The sequence below is a fragment of the Cyprinus carpio genome, chromosome B5, assembly GCF_018340385.1.
Source record: "Cyprinus carpio isolate SPL01 chromosome B5, ASM1834038v1, whole genome shotgun sequence".
NCBI lineage: Eukaryota > Metazoa > Chordata > Actinopteri > Cypriniformes > Cyprinidae > Cyprinus > Cyprinus carpio.
Genome location: NC_056601.1, coordinates 28,061,092 through 28,083,440, shown reverse-complemented (window position 1 = coordinate 28,083,440; position 22,349 = coordinate 28,061,092). Strand labels below are relative to the sequence as shown.

General features: G+C 35.9%; 1 protein-coding gene across 1 annotated transcript; it reads left to right on the top strand.

Moving 5' to 3' along the window:
* Nucleotides 1-111: 111 nt before the first annotated feature.
* Nucleotides 112-21,838, top strand: LOC109074157 (aldehyde dehydrogenase, mitochondrial-like). Its single transcript, XM_042725155.1, has 13 exons — nt 112-301; nt 8,750-8,854; nt 11,309-11,449; nt 11,826-11,905; nt 14,106-14,217; nt 14,325-14,453; nt 15,330-15,443; nt 16,310-16,412; nt 18,010-18,194; nt 18,372-18,536; nt 20,639-20,796; nt 21,003-21,117; nt 21,431-21,838. Exons 1-13 carry the CDS (start codon nt 191-193, stop codon nt 21,461-21,463), a joined length of 1,551 nt encoding a protein of 516 aa, XP_042581089.1. The 5' UTR covers nt 112-190; the 3' UTR covers nt 21,464-21,838.
* The last annotated feature ends 511 nt before the right edge of the window (nt 21,839-22,349 follow it).

The window sequence follows — 22,349 nt, the reverse complement described above, 5'->3', positions numbered from 1 at the left end:
TAATAATGATTTAATGCTGCTGAAAATGGATATACACCGATTGTGAATAATTACAGTGTCTTACGGAAACGCGCAGGTGTTATGACATTTGTTTCCTCGCAAATATCTGGCAACAAGCGAACGCATTCTGCTCTGAAGTCCAAGTTCACCAACACTCAACAGTCTCAGTGTGGAAGGCAAGTGAGTAAAAATGCTGCGCGCTGTTTTCTCCAGAACTTTCCCACAAGTTTTCCGTATTTCAGCATGTCAGCATTCAACGATTCCTGCACCGAACGTTCACCCAGACGTTCACTATAACAAGGTAACGACTAAATTCAGACAGGTAGAAGATTACATGCATGTATGTTGCTCATAACACATTTTTATTAAATGTTTGCAGACTTGTAATTATGCTTAAGTAGCATGATATCTTTATAAATCGTTAATTGCTCTGCATTAGAGTTATGGCGATTGCATTTAGTGTAAAATACATTTTGCAGCAGGTTAATGAACTTGGAATGTTTTCAAACCCCGCCTCCATCGAGAAAATGGCATTCCTGTTTTATCTTATCTTTTTTAACAATTTAGGCTGCGCTCTCTCTCTCTCTCTCTCTCTCTCTCTTACACACACACACAGACACACACATTAACACATACAACTGTATGTACAGGTGCAGCTCAATAAATTAGAATGTCGTGGAAAAGTTCATTTCAGTAATTCAATTCAAATTGTGAAACTTGTGTATTAAATAAATTCGGTGCACACAGAATAAAGTAGTTTAAGTCTTTGGTTCTTTTAATTGTGATGATTTTGGCTTACATTTAACAAAAACCCACCAATTCTCAACGAATTAGAATATGGTGACATGCCAATCAGCTAATCTACTCAAAACACCTGCAAAGGCTTCTGAGCCTTCAAAATGGTCTCTCAGTTTGGTTAACTAGGCTACACAATCATGGGGAAGACTGCTGACCTGACAGTTGTCCAGAAGACAATCATTGACACCCTTCACAAGGAGGGTAAGCCACAAACATTCCTTGCCAAAGAAGCTGGCTGATCACAGAGTGCTGTATCCAAGCATGTTAACAGAAAGTTGAGTGGAAGGAAAAAGTGTTGAAGAAAAAGATGCACAACCAACTGAGAGAACCGCAGCCTTATGAGGATTGTCAAGCAAAATCGATTCAAGAATTTGAGTGAACTTCACAAGGAATGGACTGGGGCTGGGGTCAAGGCATCAAGAGCCACCAAGGAATTTGGCTACAGTTGTCATATTCCTCTTGTTAACTCCTGAACCACAGACAACGTCAGATGCGTCTTACCTGGACTAAGGAGAAGAAGAACTGGACTGTTGCCCAGTGGTCCAAAGTCCTCTTTTCAGACGAGAGCAAGTTTTGTATTTCATTTGGAAACGAAGGTCCTAAAGTCTGGAGGAAGGGTGGAGAAGCTCATAGCCCAAGTTGCTTGAAGTCCAGTGTTAAGTTTCCACAGTCTGTGGTGATTTGCAGTGTCATCTGCTGGTGTTGGTCCATTGTGTTTTTTGAAAACCAAAGTCACTGCACCCATTTACCAAGACATTTTGAAGCACTTCATGCTTCGTTCTGCTGACCAGCTTTTTGAAGATGCTGATTTCATTTTCCAGCAGGATTTAGCACCTGTCCACACTGCCAAATGCACCAAAAGTTGGTTAAATGACCATGGTGTTGGTGTGCTTGACTGGCCAGCAAACTCACCAGACCTGAACCCCAGAGAGAATCTATGGGGTATTGTCAAGAGGAAAATGAGAAACAAGAGACCAAAAAATGCAGATGAGCTGAAGGCCACTGTCAAAGAAACCTGGGCTTCCATAACACCTCAGCAGTGCCACAAACTGATCACCTCCATGCCACGCCGAATTGAGGCAGTAATTAAAGCAAATGGAGCCCCTACCAAGTATTGAGTACATGTACAGTAAATTAACATACTTTCCAGAAGGCCAACGATTCACTAAAAATGTTTTTTTTTTATTGGTCTTATGAAGTATTCTAATTTGTTGAGATTTGTTGTGCATTGGTGGGTTTTTGTAAAATGGGAGTCAAAATCATCACAATTAAAAGAACCAAAGACTTAATCTACTTCAGTCTGTGTGCACTGAATTTAATACACAAATTTCACAATTTGAATTGAAGTTTTCCACGGAATTCTAATTTATTGAGATGCACCTGTATGTGAGAGTGTTACAATATAAGGATATAAAAAAATCACATTTATTTATTACACTTAGATATTGTTTAAAAATGTTCAAATAAATGTTTTTGTCTATTTAACAGTATGTATATAATAATGAGAAAATTAAAATTGTACAAATTTACTTAATTTTACACATTTTAAAACACAGTACCACAAGTGTCATAACTGGACATATGCCTACTAGTAGACAGTCAATCTTTTTATAAAACTTGTGAGGTGAGATCCATTATTATTATTATTATTTTTTTTGCTTATAATATATATATATATATATATATATATATATATATATATATATATATACATACATACATACATACAGGGTTTGACATTAACACCCACCAACCCACCAAATGCGGGTGGATTTTGCTCGTGGTGGGTAACACAGTGACTCCAACTAGCCACTTTGGCAGGTTGAATAATTGTAGTGTTTTTAAAAGGCATCTGAAATAAGCCATATTGCAGTGTGACACTACGACACTACAACTCCCATGAGTAATACATGCACACAGTGTTGCCTTGGGCTTGCACGCTAGTGTAAGGGAAACAGGTCAATTTAGCTCAAAGGGAATCATTTAAGATTTTAAAGGGAATTTGAACAGAATCACTGTTTCACGGCTGATCACTGAAACGGCCAGCGATTCACTGAACGAGCCGTATAACATCAAATCTGCGCTGGATATTAATATCCAAAGTATAGTGAAAACACTATTAATTAGCACAGTAACAAGATCGGCAGTTTAAGACATTAACTTGTGAGCACAAAACACAAGATACTTCTCCTTTCAATATAAATAAGGCTTTATTAGATAAATCTAAGACATATAAACTAATTTGGTTTAGTATTAATCGACGATCGATTAATTGTCGATAAGAGATGCAATCGATTAAGGCTGTCGATGGTCGGTTAACCGCTTTAATGTTGGGCTGCGTGCGGCTCATGCGCAGAACACGTGCGAGCGCTGTGAGTGACGGTGACGGTAGCAGTAAAAACATCATCATTCATTCACAATGTACAAATTAAGCTTTTAACGTGATTTAAACTTTAAAGTAGCCTACATTAAAATAGAAACAACATAAAAGTTATTCAACATAAAAAGCATATCATGCGCTTTGCAGGGTTGCGTGACACAGGACAGAAAGGCTATCCTATTACTTGTTAATTCGTTCCTAGGACTTATTAATTTGTGGCAATTGTCCATGTTTCATTAATTTTTGTTCCCTAAATAACCCATGATTTAACTTATTAAAGGGAACAAACTAATAAATCGAACGAATTCCTAATTCATGAAATCTTTAATTTCCCTTCCCATGTTTACCACAGTAAGAGATGCGAAAACAGTGATTAAAAGTGAAAGATAATAAAATAAACCTGCGAAATTAGAGGACTGTGAAGATGTAGGAAAAGAAACGATGCCTATATGTTATTGAATTTGTGGAAATTAGTGACTAACCGGCAAACCAGAACAAAGCCGCGTAGATGAAGGCTATGGGCTCGAGCGCATCCAGAGGCATGGTCACGATCTAACATTTGCCTATTATTCCTCTAATAAACAAAGCTTTTATACCACACTTGTCATAATCAGAGCTTATAATTTGTAAATAAATAATTGCTGGATTCAAAACAGCGATTAAAAGACGCTGTGACCGACAATGACGTTTTCCCGGAGCATTCAGTGATGTCACTAAACGGTGACGCCATCGCTCACAAGTTTCTGCATGGACCTAATAGTGCACAGGTTCTCAAGCCCTGGGACAAAATATGATGCTTTAAGGAAAATGTATAGCCTATATAAGTAATAGGCCCAACATAAAAATAACTTTTTTTTTTTTTTTTTTTTTTTTTATATATGCTTGATAAATGGGAATTTGATAATTATGTTTTATGATTTAAAACAGAAGTGTGGCGGCGCTCCATAAGTTCATGGGGAAAAAAAGGATGGCAACGCATTCTGTTTGTTTGCTTTATTTTACAAGAGCACAAATCTTCTGTTTTTATTGTGAGTGCGCACAAATGAAAGTAAACACTTTTGCGGAAAAGTTTTTTTTTTTTTTTTTTTTTTTTTTTTTTTTTTTATTAATAACTCAGCTGTTTCGATCGCGCCGGAGCCTGCTGCACACGTATATTCTAGCGATTCAAACTTACATGGTAGTCTGTTCATTATCAAAATAAAATAGTCAATTAAACATTTAAAAGGTTACACTGGTCAGTTTAAATAGACCCTATTATACCTGTTCACTCTGCTGTTATGCCAAGGACATTTTTGCTCATGTGAAGAGGATTATCTTTTCCGTCTAGATGCGAATGCGTACAAGCCTAGTTAACATTATAAATAATAGTTTAATATTCAAATACATTGCAAATATGGAAACATTTGGATTTGTGCCGAATGAGACATGAGCAATAACCTCCAAATAAATTTAGCCAAAGCCGCGCTCGCTCGTCATCGTCTGCACACATGCACTGTCACTATCTAATGCACTGTATGCCGGATTTTTTAAAAACAAATAGGCCTACCAGAATGCAATAGTTAAAAATCTGACATTTTATAGGACAGAATCCAGCAGGATCAAATTAATGTGAGCAACAGTGTTTTGCTGCAGCAGCAGCGCCGATGTAGTTCACTTAATGTGCAGCGCAGCCGCACGCGCGCCACAGTTCCGTTTGGGATAATTTTATTTTAAATACCATAATGTCATTTGAAAACATTGCAATTGTGTTTTAAAATACAACAACGAGCACCACAAAATCATTTAAAGAGGCGAGTTCAGCGGTCTCCGTGCGGGATAGAAAACAGTCAACAAACTAAAATTACCTCAAAAGTTTGGCGTGCTCTCTTTATTTTATCAAATGATCTTAATCACATCTATTTATTTTATAATCCTGCTACTAGCATTTTATTCAGACTAAAATCCCTTTAATTCAAGTGAGAAAGCGTTGTGTGTGTGTGTGTGGCTTTGGCACATCCTGTCATACCGGTGACTGCGTGCATGCAATAGAGCATTTTGCAGCATTATGGTTAACGATTAATCGATTAATTGATCGTTAATTTAAACGACGATCGATCATGGAAATAATCGAAATTTGACATCCCTAATATAAACTAATCTAACACATAAGCACACGCACTCACACATTCACACAAGTTGCAGGAGGATAGAACGTTAGGAAAGAGTGAGTTTAAGAGAATGAAAATGTGAAATCCCAAGTTTACAGCAATACGTGAAATTGCATAGACATGAACAACCCATTTAATCACTTAATTAACCCTCGCACTGAGTTCCTCAATGAGGTTAAAATTTTATTAGATAACACCAGTACAGATCAGAGTCTAGGGGGTTACTTGCGTTGACTGTTTAACGGGGTTCCCTTTGTTGTCGCTGAAAAGGGGGTTTCCCGAAGTTGCTGATTGGCTGGAAGTTCAGTAGTCGTTGAAGTGACGTCTTGGGAAGCCCGTGGTTGGGCGTTGGCTGACGATGCGGAGTTGTGGGCTGGTTGAAGTTTCAGACGGGCCCGCGAGGTCAGACTCGGAGACACGGTGTTACAAAACTTAAACTCAGAACACGAAACTCTCAAACGGAAAAGAAAAGAAGTAAAGTTTGACGAGACTAGGTGGTGTTTCTTCTCATCGTGGCTAAGTAGCAGCAGGCGTGCAGGCCGAAAAGCACGCTGGAACGTCGCTCGAAGAACGCTAAAAGTGATGACAAAGCATGACTAAAAGCTAAACTACAAGCAAAGGCTAAAAGCCGGCATGACTGATAGCAAAAGCTTGACAAAAGCTAAAAGCTAAAAGCATAATTTGATGGTGTCCTGAGTATTTAAACTGGCCTTTTGGCCACACCTCAAATGTTGTCTTGACCAATTAGATACTGTCTTTTCTCAGGGTGTTGCATTGTCTGTCCCACCCATTCATAAATCATATGTTATCTTATCAAGCTCGTGGTCCGAATTTTCCCGCTCTTGCAGGGTATAATTTGGATATGATTCCTATAACAAGAATATGATACATTTGACAAATAACTAATGATCAGAAACGTTTCAAGCAAGAATATTCGAACACACACATACTAAAAATGAATATGATCCCTTAAGCTATTCAAGAGTTATTTAAAAAGACATACACAATAAGTGATTAGAAACATTAAAATCAAATGTGTCGGTTACATAAATGATATGGAGTTAAACAATGGACTGATATCCATTTAGAAGTCTTTTTTGAGTTCATTTTGGTGCATATATGCATTGGAAGGCATTCTCTGTGCCATTCTGGGGAGTAAGGATATGTCCTGTGGAGACCAGAGGGGTTAACAGGTCTCCTTAGGAATTTCAGTCTGGTTTTGCTAGGTGGGGGGAAGTCAATCCAACGATCTTGTTTTCTCTGTCATGGCTTTACATGTGAGTCTCAGATCTCTTCGATTACTTGCCCCAAATTAGACAATCTCTTCTTCGAATTGAAATTGTCAATAATTGTTCTAATGGTGTTAATGTTGAAAGCTGTTCTGTGAAAGAGTTTGGTTAGTTATCTTGGTTCAGACTGTGGTGCTAGGAGTTGATTTACAACATCCTGCCTTTCTGTGGAATTCGGCTCATGTTTCAACCAGGCTCCCGATCGAATCTTTAATTGGTCTGGTTCACGCTACACTAGTGACAGAAACGAAGAGACAGCTAGCTGCCCTGCTGGAATTACGCCGTTGGACGCCGGTGGAGCTATGTGGCGACATATAAAAGGTGTAACAAAACCCGGTGAGCAGACAACACACGAGAAAACCTGACGATGAAACCAAAAAGGAAGAAGAGACAAAGAAAAACAAAAGACTTTTCAACGAAAAGTGGAAGTCAGGTCTAGAATGGCTGGTATATGATCCAGTCAACAAAATCATGTATTGCTCTGATTGTAGGGCGTACGGCTGTGAAAAGGTAAAGGGGCATCTTCTGTGGTTGGGACAAGAAATTTTAAAGTCGAAACCGTAAAGGACCATAAAGTGTCCATTGTTCGGAAGCATTTCGACTAAACGGGTGAAGGCAGCTGGTTCGCTACAAGACAGTGTGGCGGTGAAATCTTTGGTCCTCATGAAGTTGGCCCGAGTTTGAGAAAATGGGGATGCTGTAACCAGTAGTCATTATTAGGGCCTGAGCACAAAAATGACACAAACTGAAATGTGTTCTTTATTATGAGAGGAACATTCCCCTCGAATTTTAATGAAGATAAAAGCAACTTTGTCCGAACCATGGCATGCATTTTTCGTGAGGTTTCGAGACTGTCCTACTTTCCATTGCAACTTGTAACAAAGAATTTCCCAGTGTGGTTCAATAAAGTAATTCTGAGTCTGATTCTGATATTTAAACAGACAGTGTTTCTAATGCTAAAGGTTTTTTTTTTTTTTCAGTTTAGTTTATCTTTTTTATTAATCTTCTACATCCATGCACCACTTTTATTATGCAATAAGGAGCTACTTTTTATGTCTTTATCTTAATACATGTTTTTTTTTTTTTTTTTTTTTTTTTTAAAAAGGAGCTTTACAAACAACCTTGTCAGAGCTAATGATAATGACCTGTATTGTTATACATTTATGTAGTCTTGAGTTGGGTTGGGTGTGTACAGTGGTTTTACATTTAAAAGGGTTGTAAATGTAGTTCAAATCAATATTAGCACGCCATAGTCAACTTTTATCAGGTAATTTCACAACAACAAAAATGTGGCTAGTAAAAATGCTGTGTGGCTAGTAACTTTGGAAAAAAAAAAAGTTAATGTCAAGCCCTGTGTGTATATATATATATATATATATATATATATATATATATATATATAGTGAGAGAGAGAACATTTAATAGCACTCAATATGATTACATACTAAGAAATTATAATCAAATAAGATTACACTATAATGTAAAACACTGTCCATTACTATTATTTACCTTAACTTGTGTAATTAACTTTTTAAAGCAGTTTTCATAAATAATATTTTAAGTCTTAAAATCTAAAACATTGAGTAACCACATATATAGTATAGAAACCAAATAGTATAATGTGACAAATTCCTACATCCCTAAGTTTATATTTGTCATAAGCAACTTTGCAACTACATGTCAGCTAATTCTCAGTAATTAGCAGCTACATGTCTACTAACTCTCAGAGTAGACTTTAGGTTAGGTTTAGGGTTAGTAGAAGAAGTTGACATGTACTTGAAAAGTTAGTCAGTATGTTGTATGTTGTGTACCAATCAAAATAGTGTTAGAAGATATTAAGCAGACAGTCTACTAATACTATAATTACTGCTAGTTAACATGTAGTTGCAAAGTTACTTACTGTTAGTAGAATGTCTAAAGTGGACTATCAAAATAAAGTGTTACCTTGTATTATTCCTGCATAGCATGCAGCCCTAGTTTTAGCTGTCATAATTTATTGCCGGGGCATGTAAATACTTGCTCTCTTATGTTTTTGTCCATTGATCTGCAATGTGAAAAAATACCAGTAAAAGTTGACTTTGACTTCAACATTTTCAAATGCCAGAGCATGTCAGTGTGTCTCTTTTTCTCTGCAGATTTTCATCAACAATGAATGGCACGATGCAGTAAACAAGAAAACTTTTCCAACCATCAATCCTGCTACTGGTGAGGTTATCTGCCACGTTGCAGAGGGCGATAAGGTATGTGTTTGAATTTGGTATTTTAAACTCAAAATCCAAGTGCATCTGTGCCAAATAAAAATGTCTTAAAGCAGCTAGTCTCACACACGCACTCGCCCATCAAGTGTTGTCCCATCGCACTCTGCTGTGTTAGGTCCTGCGATAGTGCAGGTCTCTAAAAGTGCCTGTTATAATGTTATGATCGAGGCTCTGGACTCTGAGCATAACTTGTTTTTCTATAACAAACTATAAAATATTTTCCATAAAAATGTTAATGCCCTGGCAGTGCAAATAGCTTGTTTTATATTTAATTTGATTACATTAATGTCATAAGTTAAGATTTACAAGAAATATTTTAACTGCTACTGTGTAAAAGGAATACTGCTGTAAAAAAAAAGCACATTATTTGTTTAAAGTGTTTGCAAACCACTTATTGCACTTTTGTTCATATAGCACAATACACTACAGTAATGTTATTGAATATTGTTCATTTTTGAATTAATTATTGAATTTTGTGCATAATTTTGAATGCATTATTGAATAAAAATTGTAATCATTGCTCAGCACTAATATAATATTTTTATATATATAATATAATATATATATATATATATATATATATATATATATATATATATATATATATATAGAGGGTGCAATTTTCCCCCCTCTGGTCTATGCATCCCTGCCTCTGGTGAATAACTTTTATCCCCAGTCCCGATCTGAATCAAATGATTCGCGATACACGCTTTGAAGTCCCGATCTGAATCAAATGATTCGCGATACGCGATCCGATTGGAGCGCTTCGAAACAGTGAATCATTTTGCGACGCAATGGTTTAACTGATTCGGAGTTTCAAAAAGCTCCGTTGTGTTCTTTGCTCGCTTTCTTTATGTAATTTGTTGTTTGAATAACCGTGGACATTAAATCATTACAATTAATAGGCCTAACTTAGGCTTACAATGTTTTTTATTAAACTGAGATCAAACTAAATACAATTTCCGTCGTATTAAAAACATTTCATAAAAATTTTCAAAAGCATCCCCCCTCTGTTTTTTTCACAAATCGCACCCTGTATATATATATTAACACAAATAATAGAAAAGAAATTAAACTGATACACCTGTTATTCAGTGCCCATTGTGACTGTAAAGTGTCATGTGACAGGCTTGATGCATCGCCATGGAAATAGGAATGTGAAACATCCCAATAGCCACATTTTAAGAAAAGAGTCAGATGTCTTGACACAGACTGCATCAGTGAATGTCAGTAATCAGACATACAGTACCATGTATGCAATAACAAAGTAAGCCTGTAACAAAAGCGTAATTTATTTCTGTGATGCAAAACTGAATTTTCATAATCATTACTCCAGATTTCAGTGTCATATGATCCTTAATTTTAAATAATTTTAAAATGCTGATTTGCTGCTCAAGAAATATTTCCTATTATTATCAATGATAAAGCATCAAATTGAAGCATTCAGGTAAGCAGTTGAAAACTGCTTCATATTTTTGTGGAAACTAATATTTTTTTTTTCTGGATTCTTTGATGAATAGAAAGTTTAAAAGAAAAGCATTTATTTGAAATAAGAAATGTTTCTTCAGGAGCAAATCAGCATATTAGATTGATTTCTGAAGGATCAAGCGACACTGAACACAGGAATAAATTATATTTTTAAATATACTTGAATAGGAAAGAGTTATTTTAAATAAATAATATTTCACAATGTTACTGCTTTAACTGTATTTTTGATCAAATAAATGCAGCCTTGGTGAACATAAGAGATTCTTAAAAAACATTAAAAACCTTAACTTACTTGTAACCACATATATTTTTATTATATATATATTTAATATATTATATATATATATATATATATATATATAATATTCCTTTTTAGTTCTCTGTATATGAGAACAGACAGGAACATGACTTCAAGGGATACTGTATTTTGCCCAAAAATGAAATGACGGTTGACAATAGCTATTGACTTTTATGGTATACTGGGGAAGCCAGTGGTTAATGTCAACCATTTGGTTACCAACACTTTCAAAATAACTTCTACTACTTTTATTTGACTCCTCACCTGTGTTTGTTTAACAAACCTCCTCCCTGCTCTCACTGATAAACACGCATCTGCTTGACTTTCCTACGCCAACATGGCAGATATAAACCAGGAGCTGGGATTAAAAATAGCCGTGCATATTTATTTAACACATGCCAAATAGCCAGCCTTAACATATAATGTAATAAGCATAACTTAATAAAGACTCTGGCACTGAAATAAACTCATTAGGATATCTGTATTTTGTGCAGTGTATATCAAGTAATGCTGCCAATGAAGAAATATGGCCTGATAAAGCAAAGATGCGTGAGCTGGCCTGAATCATTTTCACATCAGTCATAACCATCCACATGGAGTATTGAATGACATTTTCAGACTGTTTCTCTTTCATGTTTTTTTGCATGCAGGCGGATGTGGAAAAAGCTGTCAAAGCTGCCAAAGATGCCTTCAAGCTTGGGTCTCCCTGGCGGCGTATGGATGCGTCTGATCGCGGGCTGCTCTTGAGCCGATTAGCAGACTGCATAGAGAGAGACGCTGCCTATTTAGCTGTGAGTCACTCAAACAACCTTTGTCCTCATTTGAGTGGTTTTATCAAATGTGTAAAACTATGCTGTCAGTATGATTCAGCAAAATGAAAGACCAACTAGAGAGTCTAATAAGAGTCTAAATACTTTGTAACTTAATACTGAAGGAGTACAACTTCAGCTTGTACTTAGTACAAAGTATTGTGTAATTTTGGAAAATATAATTTGGTGAGTCCATGTGATTTTTGATATTTTTGGTTCCTTTGCTATAATTTCCACACTGTTAATTCATGGGTTCTGTCATTTTGAAATGTGTCAAGTATATAAATCAGCACTGATTTATACTTGATCTACGATAATACCACAGGATGTTAATTTTATTTGTATTTCATTTTAATAGGAACTAGAGACTCTTGACAATGGAAAACCATATGCAGTCTCCTACTCTGTGGACACTGTGGTTGTGGTCATGTTGTTGAGGTGATTTTTGTGTACTTTTTGTGATTGTTATTAATTGTTTTTTGCTTTTTTTTACTGAAATTGGTGTATGACATTTCCTTAATAATTGCTTTACATTAATATCCCATTGCACATTTTAGTCTGATGAAACTCTCTGAGTTGCATAATTAGTGTCTTGCATTGCAGATTACTAATCACATCTGAGCAATTCGACAGATTCCAGCACTAAAAAAAATATTTTGACCAAATTTAGGATTTGTGTATTTGAATTGAATGTAAGGTGATTTCTGGGATAGTACTAATAAACTAATAAAATATTTTAAATACACAGTAACCAGATTTATCATTAATAAATCCAAATTGATTCAGTATCATACATATACTCACACGGTGTAAACAAAGTCCTCCTGTAGCGAATCAAGTCAAGTCAAGTCTGATTTATTGTCAATTCTTCCACATGTACAGTACATACATACAGTGAATCGAAATTGCGTTACTCTGTACTGCATACAGATAACACTAACAGTAGAGCCTAAAATCTAGATCAAATATAAAATATAAGATACAACTATACAATAAGGGAATGTAAAAAAGACATAAAATAAAAATAAAGTTAAATAAAGCAGTTGAAGGCACATGGCAGATAGAGTGCAAACCAGTGAACAAACAGTGCAGATAAAAAGATTTTTAGTGCAAAAAAAAGCTTATTCAGTCTGATTAAAGTTTAAAAAGGGCTCAAGAGCAGTTATTTTATTTAAACTGACTGATCAGGTGGTAGAATGACGTCAGTTCCATGGTGAATAAGGTAGTGAGCAGACCAGTGCTGCACAAAGTGACTGGTGCATGTCATCGTATGTTAGTGGGAGGGGGGGTGGAAGAACCTGGGGATGTGGGATCTGGCGGGGCGGGGCGGGGCGGGGTGGGGCGGGGGGGATTCATAGTTCAGTGGTGCCTGAGGCAGAAGAGGGACGGGGGGGCAAGTTCGGGAGCGAGTTCAGCTTCCTGACAGCATGATGGATGAAGCTGTCCTTCAGTCTGTTGGTCCTGGCCTGGAGACTCCGCAGTCTTATTTTTCTTTGTAAGAAAAATAACCATATTTAAAATGTTATAGTCAATTTAATCAAGCTTGCGCTCACTGTTGTACACAGAAGCAGTTCCCGAGGAATTACATATGAGGTCAGCTTTCCACATGCGCCGCTCAGAAGTGACGCACGCAGAAGCACAACAGAGACATCGAAATAAAACAATGGTCACTAATAAAAGTACAAAATGAGGATTTGTAAAGAAGAATGTCAGAGGATTTCGATATAAGCCAAGAGGACACTGGTTTTCCTTTGCTAAAGTAAGGAAACTTTGCTTCATTTGCTCCTGTAAACAAACGTTGATTTTCTTGAGACTCACCAGCGTATGTGCAAAGCTGACCTCATATGTCATGCTCCCAGAGCTGCTTCCGTGTACAACTGTTGGTACAAGCTACATTAAAGTGATTATTACATTTTAAATATGGATATTTTTCTTACAAAAACACATCGATGCGCTACAGAATGCCTTTGTTCACCCCCCAGAGCCTTGTGATACTTTTTTTTTTAATGGATGGGTGCTTTTTATTTCACTTCTTTTGGACTGAAGCACTGCCGCACCCGCTGACTGCCATTAAACAGCTTGAAAGATCAAAGACAATTTTTAATATAACTCCAAATGGATTCGTATGAAAGAAGAAAGTCGTATACACCTAGGATGCCTTTGGGTGAACTAACCCTTTAACTAATTAAATATTACAGCTGGTCATATTTGAACTATGTTCAGTACTTCAAAACTGTGTAATCCAAATGGCTTGAAGTTTTATATGCAATTTAAATACATAGATATTTACATAGAGTGAGCATACATAGAGTGAGCATACTTTGAGTGAGCATACATATATTTCTTTGTTATATCGCATAATGAATCTCTTAGATATTTATTCTGTTTGTTTGAGTTTTCATTCTTTTCAAATACAAAAAAAAGCAGACATTTACTTCAGATGTGGCATATATGTATCATATCTGCCACTGACAAGCTTTATAATATCTGATATGATCTGATCGTCTGCTGATTTTACTAGTTCTTAAAGGTTCTTTATAATGATTGGTGTGCAATTAAATCTTATAAAGGGAGTGAAATTAATCATAATGTCAGAACTCAGTTTTTTTTTTTCTGCTGGGTGTTGGTTGGTCTATAGGTATTATGCTGGCTGGGCAGACAAATGGGAGGGGAAGACTATTCCCATTGACGGTGATTACTTCTGCTACACCAGGCACGAGCTCATTGGAGTGTGTGGCCAGATTATCCCTGTAAGTATATGCTGTGGAATTTTAGAATTGAATATATATTTGCTAAATAATACAATATTTTTTCTGGCTTTCACATGTCGCCGTTGTTTTCTCACACCCTCCTTCAGTGGAACTTCCCACTGTTGATGCAGGCCTGGAAACTCGGTCCTGCTCTGGCCACAGGAAACACAGTGGTGATGAAGGTGGCAGAACAGACGCCTCTCACTGCGCTCTATGTTGCCAGTCTAATCAAAGAGGTGAATGGCTTACCTACAGTAAATGTGCACTTAACATAACACGTTGTTGAAATCTCATCGTTATGTGTAGAGCGCTGCAGTGATGATATATTTTTGCAGACTGGCATCTCCCTGATTCCTTTTACAAAAATCTGATTGGATTTTTGCATTGACTTTTGGATTACTGGAGAAAATAAGCTCTGCAACCAACACAAGTTTTTTATTATTCTTACACACTGTTCATCATGATAATCTTTAGAAATAAACACAGCCTTTTTTAATTTTAAAGCCTAATGCAATCGGTAGAAGTAAAAAGCTAAATGTAGGCTATAAACAAATGAAACCATGGACCCATGACTTCAGCATCACCACCAGCTTTTGATAACTCCTTCAGTCTTTATTTTAAAACATTTTCCCTGAAAATTTGAGTTAGAATAGATCGTAAGTGTGTGATTGTAAACACAATGAGGCTGTGAAAGTGACTAGTGAGTAAATGAGTTTACCTGTTTGATGTGATGATGTTTAATGTCCCATATAGTCACTTGTTAGCCACCGAGTTTTTTTTAAATGAGGTGTGTTACTGATGTATTTTATGTTGTAGAATAAAACATGAAAATATCTTGAGCTTGTGTTCACCACAGACTTTTAGGCCATTCAATGACTCAGAACCAGAATTGCTAAAATGGGAACTATTTTCCAGGTTTCGGCCTACAAAAACAGGCCATCCCTGCATCATTTCTTTAGACAGTGTACAGTATAATTAATGTGTTAAGAAGCCTATAATAGTGAAAACACACTGAGTGCACTGCTGAAACACCATCAAGTGCACATTATTAACATGCACAAGATCACTGTCATTTTGCTTAACCACCTGATCACCATCTTGATTGGTTGTAGGTGGGTTTCCCTGCTGGTGTCGTCAACATTGTCCCAGGAATGGGGCCCTCGGCAGGGGCAGCCATCGCATCTCACATGGATGTGGACAAAGTAGCGTTCACTGGCTCCACTGAGGTAAGAGGATTTTCTTCAGTAATGGATATTTCTTGGATAAGTACAGTAATTTGTTATAAGTTTGTTTTTGGCAATGTAGAGTTTAGTGTTAAACCAGTTAACAAATTTCTGTCAGCGTGGGCCATACCATATGTTGGAGCACTCCTTGCTCATCTCGCTGCTTTATTACAATATTTGCAAACTTGTCTAGAAATTTAAAATGTGCACAATAAAGTAAAATATATTTTAAAAAAAATGTTTTTGTGAATCATCTACTGTGCCTGAGACTTTTGTACTATAATTTATGCACTTTTTAGTCAGAATGCCCATCTCGGTGAGGATGGTTTACCCAAAAATGTGTTTATTTTGTTTTTAGTTGCTCACTGTAATGTCTTTTCAAACTTGAAATCGTGGAAGAAACACCACTTTCAGTGGAGGCGGGACAGAAAACTCTTAGGTTTCATTAAAAATATCTTCATTTATGTTTGAAAAATGAAGGAAGGTCTTTTGGGTTTGTTGACATGGGGGTGAGAATCTAATCATTTTCATTTCAAAATAAAACTTAAAATAAAATTTCTCTTAGATGCACACTAGTAATGTTTTTTCTTTCCTCAGGCACTTTTATATAAAATCTACTCAAATGTCCTGATTGAAGTATGGCATAGTCCTGGCTTAATCTAAGCCCTGTATATGAAACCAGTCCTATTTGTAATAATTAACTTTAATAATTAAATAAACAGGTGTGCTCATTAGCATATTGGCTGCTACTGAATATTGCTGTGGTAGCAAAGATGGTATTGAGTATTTGGTAGGTCATCATACCTAGGCTTTTATATTATATTTTGAATTCACAGTAAATTTGTTTTGTTTGAACTGTTGTTTTATAGGTAGGTCACCTCATCATGAAAGCTTCAAGTACCAGTAATCTGAAGAAGGTCACACTGGAGCTGGGAGGAAAGAGTCCAAACATAATTCTATCAGATGCTGATAGTGAGTTCAAATTTATCCTGACCCCATTTTATTAAACTATTGGTGTTTTATATTTCTGTGGCAAATTAAAAAGGATCATGATATTTTATTATTTTCCTTGAGATCCACCTAGAATGTTATAATTTTAGTAAATTTTAACAGATGTTATTATTAGTACATAACCATTCCCACCCTGTCTCTGTTTTTAAAGACTTGATGCAAACTTCTTTTAGTTTAAAGGCAGTGCCGGCCTGTCCCACAGGCTATACAGGTGGCCTGAGGGGAGATATATATGTAACTGCTGAATAAACCTTCTTTGTTCACCATTGTCAAAATGCAGTCAGCACACTGGCGACACAGTTTACAAAAAAACAAACAGACAGACACGCAAGGACCTCATCCTTCAACACACGAACCAAATACAAATATAGCTTTCAATCACCAAATAACTGACAAATAACTTCAATCACCAAGCATCAGTATAAACACATACAGTGACATAATGAAAGTATCTGAATAATTTATTCATGTCACGTAGCATTGCTTGTATATACAGTACTGTATTGTCCACCAATTTCAAACCTTTTTAGAAGTGCTGAAGTTGTCGGAAATGCACATAATAGGTCACAGAAATTATTTTGTGAGCACTTGTCATGTTTTTTTTTTTGTGTGTGTGTTCATTTGGAAAGCAGAAACCACAGTTCTGTTGCCAACTGCTTGTCACGTTTCCTCTGGGCAATGAATTCAGAGACCGTCAACAACATAAAGATGCAAAAAATCAGAGCAAAAATGTGGCCAATTAATCTGTCTCTACATTAACAACCTAACTGTCCTCTGTTTATGTTGTGTGTGTGTGTGTGTGTGTGTGTGTGTGTGTGTGTGTGTGTGTGTGTGTGTGTGGAAAAGGGGAAAAGGAAAGCAGTGTCTCCTCAAAATATTGGATGAGTAAAATTTGTTGTACAAAAATAAAAAGACACCAATATTACAAAATATAATTTTTTTTATAAATCACTCGATTTTCTAAAGAAACATTGTCCAACAGCAACACCAGCAAGTAAAGTTACAGCAGGAGTCCACGTCTTTCTCGCCTCCCCTGAGCGCACTGAGTTTTAATAGACCCCCTAAAGTATGCAGTGAGTTTGGTGGGGTGGGGGGGTGGGGGTAACTGAGACTGAATGGGGGAAAGTCACGTGAGAGGAGGCATTGCCTCCATCGTGATATGATTCGATAAGACTGGTTATGGTCAGCTGTGGTTCATGCGATAAATCCTGCCTCTTGACAGCTTTGCCTCCTCATTTGAGTACACCACTGCATAGAGTAGATTTCACATCGTCCCAAATCTGTATGGCTTTCTTAGAAACAGTAGAACACAAAAGAAGATATTTAGAAAAATGTTCAAGCTGTTTTTGCCAATAAAATCTGTATGGTCCAAAACAATACTGGACAAAAAACACTTAAGAAAAACTTCATTTGTGTTCCACAGAAGTAAGAAAGTCATACGGGTTTGGAAAGCTAAAGTGTAAAAAATAGAAGTAAAATTTGATTTCTCATGTCATGGCCCTTTTAACAGTAAATCAGTGTGCTGATCATTCTAATGAAAGTATATTTGCGTCTGCAGTGGAGGAGGCAGTGGAGCAGTCCCATTTTGCCCTGTTCTTCAACCAAGGCCAGTGCTGTTGTGCAGGCTCTCGCACGTATGTACAGGAGAACATCTATGATGAGTTTGTTGAGCGAAGTGTAGAGAGAGCTAAGAAGAGGATTGTGGGAGATCCCTTTAACTTCAACACAGAGCAGGGCCCCCAGGTACAGTTCAGTCATAAATCTATAAAGCTTATATATGAAGGTACATGCGTGTTTGTGTAAGGACATCCTGTTGACTTCTTTTGTTCTTCTAAGAACATACACGTAACTAATGTATGAAGCCCTCGGTCGGCAAAGTGCTCCGGTAATGCATCCGTTATTATTTTCTCTCTCTTCTGAGTGGATGAGGAACAGTTCCAGAAGATTCTTGGCTACATCAGCAGTGGGAAGCGTGAGGGCGCTAAGCTCATGTGTGGTGGCGGACCGGCAGCTGACCGCGGCTACTTCATCCAGCCTACTATCTTCGGTGATGTTAAAGATGACATGACAATTGCTCGGGAGGAGGTGTGTGTACTTTATTAAACACATTACTAAGGAAAAGGCCTTTCCATTCACTTCATAATCAACTTTTGAGCTCTCACTAAACTTATAGATGAGATCTAGTAGGATTCCATTCATCTTGCTTTCCATAAGCTTCCAGAAATATTTAATATTTCCTGCATAAATAATCAGTCTTAACTTAATAATTAAACACATAAAATAAAATGTTTGTGATTGGTAAATGATTGGATTGGTTGAGATTAGGAAATGAATATTTGTTTTTTGGATTTTCCATTTTCATTTAAATTTTGTTGTATGTCTTTTAGTTGTCTATACAGTTTTTATAATTTTTTATGTCAGTTAAATAAGTTTATAGTTTTATTTTATTTTATTTTTATTTCAGTTAAAATTTATTTTATTTCAAATAACAAAAATATATATTTTTATGACTGAATTGGTTGAGATTAGGAAATTTATATTTGTTTTTGTTTTTTGTTTTTTTGGATTTTTTCTTTTTTATTTTCATTTTGTTGTATGTCTTTTAGTTATGTCCGTTTAATTTTTATGTCAGTTAAATAAGTTTAACGTTTTTTGTTTTTTTTATATTTTTATTTTATTTCAATTAACATTTATTTTATTTTGTTTAACTTTTTTTGTTTTTTTTATATTTTTATTTAACTCACTCATCTTCAAAACACAAATAGAGGTTAAATGTTTTCTTTTATTTCTGTCCATCACTTAAAAAAGTTCATTAAGACATTGTAAACATAATCTATATGAATCATGCAATTTAGTCCAAGTCCTCTGAAGATGTGATAACTTTGATTAACAGATTTAATTAAGGCTTTTATTCACTCAACCTCCAATATGGTAATTAATTTTGATAACAGGAAGATGAATTTAATGAATTGCTATGCAAAAAATCATTTCTTTTTTTTTTTGCAGATTGTATTAATATTACACGCATACATACTTTGTCAAATGCAGTACAAACTTGACGTTACACAAATTCAGACATAGTATCACTTAAAAGGGTCATATGTTGCAATTTCAAGTTTTTCTTTCTCTTTGGAGTGTGCCCCCACATGTCAACATCACTGTGTGGGACAATTTGCATAACACCGCCCAAATGTTCACGCAGATAAGAGAAGGAGGAACTTTGATTCTCACTGTAGTATTGTTGCTGCAGCCTCTGCCATGTCGTAGAGTCGCTGTGTGTTTCGAAAGCGAGACTACTTTGTTTGGCCTTCCAAAACAGTTCACCCCAAATATTTAGATGTGTGCAGGGCATTTTATGGAGGACTGTTTCCTGATCCAGGGAGAGTAGCCTACAATGCCGGCTGTGCACAAAGGTTGTTTCTATAAAGTGGGGCAATTCCAACTTTGTAAAGTCAGTCTGGCGCTTTTGACTCACAGCCTGTAAGTTCGTTTTCATATTTAAAGAATTTTTTTTGAGCAGTGTAGAGTAGTGCTTATTGTTTGTTGTTTCTCCGATCACAAATGCAGACATGGCTTTATGTTTACGCGGCGCGATACGCAATGTAACGCATGAAAAAGACAGTATAAGTCATTACACACTTGAGGTATTCGGCCAATCACAACGCTCTGGATAGCTGGCCAATCAGAGCACATCTCACTTTTCAGAACGATGAGCTTTGTAAAAATCGACAGATTTCAGAAAGCGGGGCATAGAGGAGAAACAATAATGTACAGTATGTGGGAAAATAATGTGTTTTTTGAACCTTAAACCACATAAACACATTTCATTACACCAAATACACAAAATAATGTTCTTTTTAGCAACATCATATGACCCCTTTAACAACCAGATATGTAGGGATGATCACCAATCACATCTCACCACAAATCACAATATAACCATTATAACATGAATAATATTTGTAGTCTTTTCTTTCAGCTTTACCTCAAAGGAGCTGTATATCTGCCATTTTACACACACATTTAACTTGCCATAATATAATAATATGGCACAATTTATGCCACTATGTACACAGGGAGGTGAATAGATGCATTTCTGTTTAGATTCGATCTACTCATTCCATTTTGCTGTAAGATTTTCTTCCAGTAAAATGATATAACATGCTATTCCCTTTTATTACTGTCAGATCTTTGGACCCGTGATGCAGATTCTGAAGTTTAAATCTTTAGATGAAGTGATTGAGAGAGCCAATGACAGCAAATACGGCCTTGCAGCTGCTGTTTTTACCAAAAACATTGATAAGGCCCATTACATATCCAACGGCCTGCGCGCTGGCACTGTGTGGTGAGCATGTGATGTGCTTCATTATTTACATTTACATTTATGCATTTAGCAGATGCTTTTATCCAAAGCGACTTACAGTGCATTCAGGCTAACATTTTTTACCTAACATAATATTTTAAGGGAATTGCAAATCTTGGATATTGGTATATCAGACACCTTTGTTGTTTCCTGAAATGTGGTTTGTGCTTATCATTTCATTTTCTTAGGATTAACTGTTATGACGTGTTCGGAGTTCAGGCTCCATTTGGAGGATACAAGGCCTCAGGAATTGGTCGTGAGTTAGGAGAGTACGGACTGGACAACTACACAGAGGTCAAAACGGTAAGCAGTCGCTATCAGATATAAAAAAGTGCACTCATTAATTATAATTCACTCTTTATTGTAAACTATAAATGTTAACCTTGTATCTGTCTTATAATCTACATTTGCCCAAATTGGTTTCCCACAGTGATTGGTTACTTTAGAGTTGCTTATTTCAAACTAAAAGATGCCAAGTAGATTAAGCTAGTTATAATATATTTATTTATTCATCGTTTGTTTATGAAGTGTTTTAGATGTATATTTAATCAACAATGTCCATATTGAAGCTCATTAATTCTGTCATTTATCATTTACTAACTCTTTTCCTCCACAGGTTACAATTAAGGTCCCTCAGAAAAATTCGTAAATGGATGAATTCGTTTAAGGAAGCCATTCCCTAATTATAAGAGCCATCCCAGCCATTATAAAAATGTACTATGATTCTCATAATTAATTTCTACTGAAATATAATAAGCGTTTAGTACAAATTTTGTTCTGTAAAATAAATAAAGTTCTAGCAGTGATGATTAGTTAGTCACATGCTGTATGGTTGATTTTACAAAAGATATTGCTTGATTATCCACCAGACAAAAGGAGGGAAAATGTGTATGGGGCGGACTTCATTCTGTTTAATACAAGCATTGTATACACAGCATAATTACTACAATTATTTGCATGCATATGCTGATTTGTGAAATAAAGAATACAGAATATACAGACAAAAATAAATTGATCAAACTTATTTGTTTGATGTGATTGCCCACTTGAAAAATTATTTTGTATATTGTTTGTTATAGTGCATGTGCACATTTATCAGTATTTATATTACTAAGGTGGCTAACAATGTGTTTGTAAACCATATATATCAGCCTATTTGTGACACTTTTTAAGTCATAAACTTAATTTTGATGTGCTGCTCATAAAGCAAGACTTACATTGTTTAATTTTGCTAAAGTAAATGTATGTTGATTAAAGAGTCAGACATTTGAATAGACAAAATACTAACGAAGAACATCACTTTTTTTGCAGTGTGATAAGAAGGTACAGTAAAAGTTATTTGTCTTAGTGAATCTGCATTTATTTGTGGATCAAAATCTGTTCATCAGAAAATATGAAACAATTCTAACCTCATAATACTATGGCGAAGACACGACACAAGGCGACCGCTCAGATTATAATTACATTTCTAACAAATTAAATAACAAGAAATGTAATTAATCACATGAATCGCCTTTAAATACGGAACAACTAAG